The sequence below is a fragment of the Miniopterus natalensis genome, chromosome 8, assembly GCF_054644295.1.
Source record: "Miniopterus natalensis isolate mMinNat1 chromosome 8, mMinNat1.hap1, whole genome shotgun sequence".
NCBI classification, from domain to species: domain Eukaryota; kingdom Metazoa; phylum Chordata; class Mammalia; order Chiroptera; family Miniopteridae; genus Miniopterus; species Miniopterus natalensis.
Window position 1 is genome coordinate 48,234,480 of NC_142088.1, and position 8,244 is coordinate 48,242,723.

Sequence of the window (8,244 nt, forward strand, 5' to 3'; positions counted from 1 at the left end):
CAAAAAAAAATATGGGGGAAAATATAATCTACTATTTAAAACTAAGCTAGAAATATACTCAGAATACAATTGATGACTAGCTTTTTCTTTTTCTTTATAATATTTACTTAGTCAAAATCCAACTCATCGAGCCTGTCATGTTTAAATATGGTTGTCTGTCTCCCTCCCCCATCTCTCCTTGACTCCGGGTTCCAACAGGCAGCAAAAATGAGAAGCATTTACTTAGTGGCTGGATTATTGGTAATGCTGGTACAAGGCAGCTGGCAACGTTCCCTCCAGGACACAGAGGAGAAAGCCAGGTATTAAATCTTTAGACTTGAATTATCATAGCACTATGGTTATAATACAGCCTGTGAAAACTACGATTGGTGAGCAGGTCTCAGTAATTTAGAATAAATACTCTGCACAATTTTTCAAAAGTTTAAAATATCATTGTGATAAAGTTGTTTCTGGAATACAGTTTAGAGTATGTTGTTTCACAACTAAAGGAGTAGGCAATGTTGAAAAATGTGTTACATGGGAAATTATAGCTCGTTGAAATCTTCAGCTGATCCTATCTATCCATTCATTACTCACACACTGCATAGTAGATTATTTTAATTATTCACACCAACTTTTTCTTTTTTAATTCCTTTTAAAAAATAACACTGTTTCTTACTAATTGTAAAAGTCATACATGTTCATGATACAAAATATGCAAAAAATGCTATGTATGTACTGTATATAGAATATATCTCAGATCATTATACAGCTTCGTATTATGACTTTTATCTTAGCATGTATTGTTAGCTTTTTCTTATAGCATTACAAATATCTATTAAATGTGTGATATTTAATGGTTGCATACTATTACCTCTCATAAATGTACAATATTTATTTAGCTATTCCTCTTCTATTGAACATTTTAGTTCTTTAAATTTTCCCACGAAGAATGCTGCAAATAACTTTTCTCCCTACATTTTTTACTATTTTCTGAGGCTAGATTTCTGGTACTAAAATTACTGTGTCAAAGGGTTTGAATAAGTTTAAATCTTTTATAATATCTTGCCAACTTGCTTTCCAGAAAAGTTATACACATGCACGATCCCATCAGCATTATAGAAATACTCCTCTCATAATATCCTCCCTCGTATTTAATCTTTGCTATTTTGACAGGTGAGAATAGTATCTCAGTTCTATTTCTGAGTATTAATCACATTGAATATTTCCCTATATTTGCCATGCCAATCAACTGTTGGTTGCTGGCATATGGATTATCCACTATGCAGTTTGAAATTAGCAAGTGGGCTTTTTCTTACCATTCTTTGAATTTTTAATTGTCTTTCTCTTTCATCATTAGCTATCATACAACCAGGTAATGGAGCTACTTTTTTATATTAACACATGCAAAACAAAATTCAGAACATAGGTCAGCTGCCCAAATGATTTGTGATTCTTCACTCCTTTAAAATAGTCAAGTCATTGCTCTCTTCTATCATTATTAGCATAATCATAAGTATATAAATTAGTTTTAAAAAGATTTATTTAATCTTTTTTCAGTAAAGAAGAAGCCAATTAAAACACCTGTTACTAGGATTCAGAACCAGAGTATATTTTACTCTAATAAAACTGTGAGATTCCCATGGCAAACAAGGTTTCTCTGATCCAACTGAAATGCTCAAGGCACCTGCCTTCCAGTTTCCTGTGGTCTTGTGTTATGTGGAGATGCTCCTCGAGTGAGTCTTCTCTTGAGGAGAAATTTAGTTGCACCAAACATTGTTCTTCACAGCTCATTCCCAGCTCCTCAGACAGACCCGCTCAATAATCCGGATCAGATGAATGAAGACAAGCGCCATTCCCAGGGCACGTTCACCAGTGACTACAGCAAGTACCTGGACTCCAGGCGTGCCCAGGATTTCGTGCAGTGGTTGATGAACACCAAGAGGAACAAGTGAGAATCTAAACATAGTTCAAAATGTGCACACAAATATATTACTTAAATATGTCCAAAATTTCTCCTGACTTTCTTACATCATCATGCTCATCAAATGGTACCTATAAGCTTTTTCAGTTTTGATGAATTTCAAGGCTGGTGATGCTATCCTTTGTATTATGCTTCTGAATGTCCCACCTCTCACCCCACCAAATGCCTAACCCCACCCCCAACATCTAATGGAACCTAGACTTTAAATTATTTTCCCAACTGTGGTCTTAGCAACATTTATTCTCTTGCCCATTTTTTATTAAAATTGAAAGCTGGCTTTTGTAGGCCTGCAAAGTTAGGAATCTAATCTCTGACCAAAAGATAAGGGAAAATTCAACATTCCTCTGTAGGGTTCAAACTCATGACTGTGATCACATTTAAAGTAACCCCTAGCCAAGTTAATCATGGTAAGGAATGGAAACAGATGCAGTCTTTTTCTTGTAGAATACAATCCAAGATACACATTTAAAATTATAGCCTAGCTCTACCGCATAAAGAGAGAAGAAGGAAAATAAGAACACAGGCCTACTGTAAGGCATACATTTTAATGTTGGATTTTTGTTGACAGTGTTGGGTTTTATGATGCATGTAGGCTACTGAAGGAAATCTTCCACAAGGGTTTCACAGGGATGGTGGAATTTCACAATTTCTTTGGAGGGTGGCCCACGGGGGAAGAGAGTTATGCATACAAAGTAGCTGAAGGAATCCAAAATTCAGGATAAGGGCATAGATTTGTCTGGATAAAATGGAGAGAGAGAGAGAGAAAGACAAACAGAGAGAGAGAGAGAGAGAGAGGGAGGGAGGGAGAGAGAGAGAATATGGGTCAGTAGGAAGAACTGGAGAGACAGGTGGTTTACCAAAAGTTCTTAAAGTGGAGGGCAAGACAGGAAAGATGGTGGTCATGGTCAGAGCAAAGACACTGTTAGAGACTACAGATGTGGCCATTGGTGAAATATGAGAAATCACAAATTTGATAAAAATGAAAACAACTGTTCTCATTTCTAGAAAGAGAATGCCACAATTTAGTAAACTAACATAAAACAATCCTCGCTTTCAGGCGATTTCTGTTGTGTGTTTACGATAAAACTTTCCAGGGGTAATAGATGCAGGAGAGACTGCGGGCAGCTGGTCAACCACCTTCACAGAACACTGCACCCACTTGCGGATGACATGGAGTCATCATCTTAGCTTTCCTCACTGCTGTCCCATCACACGTTTCCTTTCATTCATTATCATGTGATCCTTTTGATGATATTTTGAGATGGTCTTTCATTTTCCCTTGACTCATTTAACTATCTCTGATCCCATGTGTACTAATAACAAACAGCTGCCTTGTCTGCAAGCAGCACAGCACATTGGAGAGTCCATGTACACTGAGACTGAAGTAAATGCAGCGCTAATAATCAATAGCACAGATAGGCAGGAGAGGTGAAAGTGGGTGTGCTGAGTGGAATGGGGGAGCATTAGCCCCCTTTAATAGTTACCACCCCTCTCCCATCAACCTTTAATTCAGATAATTAATGTAGTTTCAAGATGAGTCCCCTAGCTACCCTCATCTCCCAAATCTCCCTAAGCCCCTTGTACATAGAATCCTCAACCTCAAGCTGCCACTACTTATAGGTGAGAACCATATTGCTAAAGAGACAGATCTTCAATTTAACTTTCACATTTCTTTCAGGAATAACATTGCCAAACGTCAGGATAAATTTGAGAGACATGCTGAAGGGACCTTTACCAGTGATGTAAGTTCTTATTTGGAAGGCCAAGCTGCCAAGGAATTCATTGCTTGGCTGGTGAAAGGCCGAGGAAGGCGAGAGTAAGTCTGTACACTCTTATTTAACTTTGTGTGTGTGCATGTGTGTGTGATGCTGAAAAGTTAGACTACAGTTATCTATATGTAGATTTAAATTAGAGAAGCAATTAGTATAATCTCACAACGTAAGGAAATAACTCCTATAGGTGGGACACAGTCTATAAGAATCTAATCTGTTTTATCTGTAGTAGCAAGTATTAATAATAGAGTCAAGCAGGTGACATTTCTATCCCAAGTTAGAGCTCTGTTATAATTAGGCTATTAATTTGTCTCTCTAAGACACTTGAGAATAGGTTGCTTTTGAGAACTATACCAGGACCATGAGCTTAAACTAGAAAAACAGGATAAGAAAAAAAGAAATAATGCTGAAGACTTATAGTTTGACTTTAAATATTTACATATGGGATTGACATATATTTGTGTTACTAAGTATTTAGGTAAAAATCTGATGAAGACGGAAAGGTACTAAACTTAAGATGTTTAATGAAATGACACCCAAAATAGAGACATGTGCAAACACCCATATATTTAACAACATACCCATTTTTTATGGGACTGTCATATAAATAACCACTAAATTATCACCATTGAAAACAAGGCTAGGACCTTTAGGTACCTTCTTGGATCTTACCACAACCAAACACACCCCTGAACCATCTCATTTTCTCCTGACCATTTTGATTTACATTTGAATTATGAGAAGCAGGAAATTCATGTTCAACTCAATTTTTCAGTGAGATTTAAAACAAACTTACTGAGACTTAAAGAAATCTTGAGATAAAAGGGGACTGGTATTGTCACTGATTTTTCTTTTTTCTTTTTTTCAAATATATCTTTATTGATTTCAGAGAGAGGAAAGGACAGGGATAGAGAGATAGAAACAATGATGAGAGAGTCATTGATCGGCTGCCTCCTGCATGCCCCCAACTGGGGATCAAGCCCGCAACCCGGGCATGTGCCCTGACCAGGAATCGAACCCCGATCGCCTGAATCTTGGGTCGATGCTCAACCGCTGAACCACACCCGGCCGGGCGTCACTGATTTTTTTTAAACATTAATGATCCAATTTACAAAATCAATGGTGAAATAGTAACTTACACTTAAGGATATTTTATATTATTTTAAAGGGATACCAAAAATTCTGCTAATTAACTTGATCAAAGAGAAAATCTAATATAGATTAAGTTTTAATCCCTTAAACTGCACTTTGCAAGACTGTTCTGATAATCACTAGTTTTACAGCATATCATATATTTTTCTGAATTATAAACAAATTAATGGTCTCAATAATAACTTCTCTGTTGCCAACATACTAAAAATCTTTGAAGCAGCTGGGACATTGAAAAAGGCATGGAATTATGCAGACTTAGTTTCCCATCCCAGCTCTGCTCTTTCCTGCCTCCAGAATTCCCACTCAGACATGCACCAGTTCATGCAGGTTTCCAGGCAGCTCTCATAGCAGGCCCTCTGTAAATAGAAACTTACTGTTTTCTCAATGGCCCTCACACGTTACCAGTGATAGGCAATCAGTAAGCATTTATTTAAAGCATTAACCAAATACTGATTTTCTCCCCCTTCCCTCAGTTTCCCAGATGAAGTCACCATCGTTGAAGAACTCCGCCGCAGACACGCCGACGGCTCTTTCTCTGATGAGATGAACACAGTTCTTGATAATCTTGCCACCCGGGACTTTATAAACTGGTTGATTCAAACCAAAATTACTGACAGGTGATTGCATTCTAGCTGGTTCTGAAAATCATCAAAACTTTCATAAATACTATCATACTGCTACAGGTTGTTCCCTATGTGGGGAAGAGAGTCTTTACTCTCTTGGCATATAAACAAAATTATGAATCGTTTAAGAGCACATTATTATATTTGTTTTAGATCATTATGCTTTTATCCATTCACCCACTTACTCCAAAAACATTTCCTGAATGTCAATAAGGGACAGAGCATTAAAACATATATAAAACATCGAGAGATGTTAAGTCATTCACATGTTAATGTCATATTACAATTGCTGTGTATGTTGAAATTTTAACACAAAATGAAATAGCAGTATATTTGGAATTTTATACTTAATGTAATCAGTATATTAATAAAAAATCTAAACACCAAAATTAACCACTTATCTTGTTGAGTTGTAATTGCCTTTTATAATTATTTATACACTTTATATTTCTCGATGGGGGAACTTTAGGATAAGTCATCTTTGAATGATGATTTATCTTAAAGTTCCAAAGACTAAGGGATTTGTAAGATAAAAAGGTTAATAAACAATTTTTATCTTAATAAATGTTTAAAATATTTCCTGGATAATTTAACCACGTCCTCTGAGTATTACAGCTTTGTTACATCACTGTCTTTTGTGTGTTTTTTCTTTAGGAAGTAAGTATGTCACTATTCAAGATCATCTTCACAACGTCACCTGCCAGCCACGTGGGATGTTTGAAATGTTAAGTTCTGTAAATTTAAGAGGTGTATTCTGAAGCCATATTGCTTTGCATGCCAATGAATAGATTATCTTTTAACGTTGTGTTGCCAAAAGATTATAAATGGAATAAACCATTGTCAAAATATTGCTAAAATGTCAGCTTTAAAATAGAAAAGTGCAAAATCTCTTTTTTTCTTATTTTGGATGAAGTACCCTAACCCGCTTACAGTTAGCAAAGAAATTGTTTTTTATGATATAATTTGTACATATAAATTATTCCGATCACAACATACGTGCATTATAATAAGGGTGGGGCTGGTAGCCACAGTGGTGAAACTGGAAACAAGATCTTTCTTCTTGAAACTTTTGTCATAATAATGTTCATCTTTCAATATATCAAAGACAGACTTAAATAAACTCTTCAAGCTTCTTTGCCAGTGTCTGTTTTCTCTCTTCGCAGTGCCCCTACTCCTTCCAAACACTTCTTCTTCCAGAGCCTGAAGCCCACAACCCAAATCTGGGGCCCAGGCATGGCTTCATGTTGTGAATGGCTCCATGCTACCATTTGAAGCCAACATTGAAAACTCCTGGTATTTTATAGAAATGTATAGATTTCTGGTTTCTCTTGAAAGATTAGGACATCAGGCAATATTAAACCCACAGAACAAATCTCTTCTGGAGCTGAATATCAGCTGCCTCCTTTTAGAGAGTCACAGGTCACTATTGTGCCCCTTACACACACACACACGTGTTGACCCACCCACACTCACACCATGCACACCTGTAGGCACTTTCTCCTTGCCCACTTTGTTTATTTATACATCTCACTTGCCTGGCACCTGCAGACAGTGTCATGCCCTGTACCCTTATCTCCCCACCCTGCAAAGTCCAGTCTCTTCTGTCAGTCTGGTGCCGATTGCCATGCCAGAGATTTTCGTTTTTATATACAGCATTGCCAACTCCCTTCCTCTCTTTTTTTTTTTTTTTATTAAAATACAATAAACATATAACATTGTGTAAGTTTAAGTTGTAGAAGGAGCCAATTTGATACATTTATTGATCGCAATATGATTACCACCTTAGTTTCAGCTAACCTATCAAGTCATATAACTATTACTTCTTTGGGAGGATGAGAACATTTAGATCTAGTCTTTTAGCAAATGTTAAGTATATAATACAGTTTTGTGAATGTTTATCACTGTGCTGTGCATTAGATGCCAGGCTTTACTTATCTTCTAGTTGCAAGCTTGTGCCCTTGACAACATCTCCCCAGTTCCCCCACCCCTGGGCCCTGATACCCACCATTCTACTCCCTGTTTCTATGAGTTTGGCTTTTTTAGATTTCACACATGAGTGATATCATTCAACGGTTCTTATTCTCTGCCTGGCTATTCTCACTAAGTACAATACCCTCAGAGTTCATTCACATTTTTATCAAAGGCAGAATTTCCTTCTTTCTCATGGCCAACAGAGCAAACAGACAGAAAAAGCAGTAAGAACTGATGAACCCAACAAAATAAACTTAACATTCATAGTACATTACACCTAATAATAATAAAATTTAATATTCTAAGTACACATAGAATATTTACCAAGATTGGTTTTACGCTGGATCAAAAATGTTCAATAAACTTCAATGACGGAAATTATTCAGAGTATGCTCTCTGATCACAGTGGAATTAAGCTAAAAATCAAAAACAAAGAAATCACAAAGAATATAAAAAATAGTTTTGAATTCTATGATAACGAAGATATAATAAATACGAACTAGAAATACAACTGAAGCAGTGTTTAGAGGTAAAACATAGCTTTAAATGTATTTGTTAGTAAGGAAGAAAATAGAAAATAAATAGCTTAACTTTTACCTCAGAAAAACTGAAGAAAAAAAAAAAACAACTCTCAAAAAGCTAAAAATGAAAAGAAAAAACATAGGAGAAAGTAATGAAATACAGAAGTTGGTTCTTTGACCAGGTTAATTAAATTAATAAGTCCTAGAAAGACTAGGTAAGAAAAAAAAAGAGAAAAACTACC

At 36.1% G+C, this 8,244-nt stretch overlaps 1 protein-coding gene across 1 annotated transcript; it reads left to right on the forward strand.

Moving 5' to 3' along the window:
- The first annotated feature begins 207 nt into the window (after positions 1-207).
- On the forward strand, positions 208-5,508 carry GCG (glucagon). Its single transcript, XM_016195658.2, has 4 exons — positions 208-299; positions 1,769-1,930; positions 3,642-3,779; positions 5,361-5,508. The coding sequence occupies exons 1-4, from the start codon at positions 208-210 to the stop codon at positions 5,506-5,508; spliced, it is 540 nt and encodes a 179-aa protein (XP_016051144.1).
- The last annotated feature ends 2,736 nt before the right edge of the window (positions 5,509-8,244 follow it).

What these genes read in the sequence shown, in the direction of transcription:
- GCG (XM_016195658.2), top strand. Translation starts at nt 208, where the DNA reads ATGAGAAGCATTTACTTAGTGGCTGGATTATTGGTAATGCTGGTACAA. An exon ending in ATGAACACCAAGAGGAACAA is followed by an intron (nt 1,931 to 3,641) that starts GTGAGAATCTAA and finishes CATTTCTTTCAG; the next exon opens with GAATAACATTGCCAAACGTC. An exon ending in AAAGGCCGAGGAAGGCGAGA is followed by an intron (nt 3,780 to 5,360) that starts GTAAGTCTGTAC and finishes CCCTTCCCTCAG; the next exon opens with TTTCCCAGATGAAGTCACCA.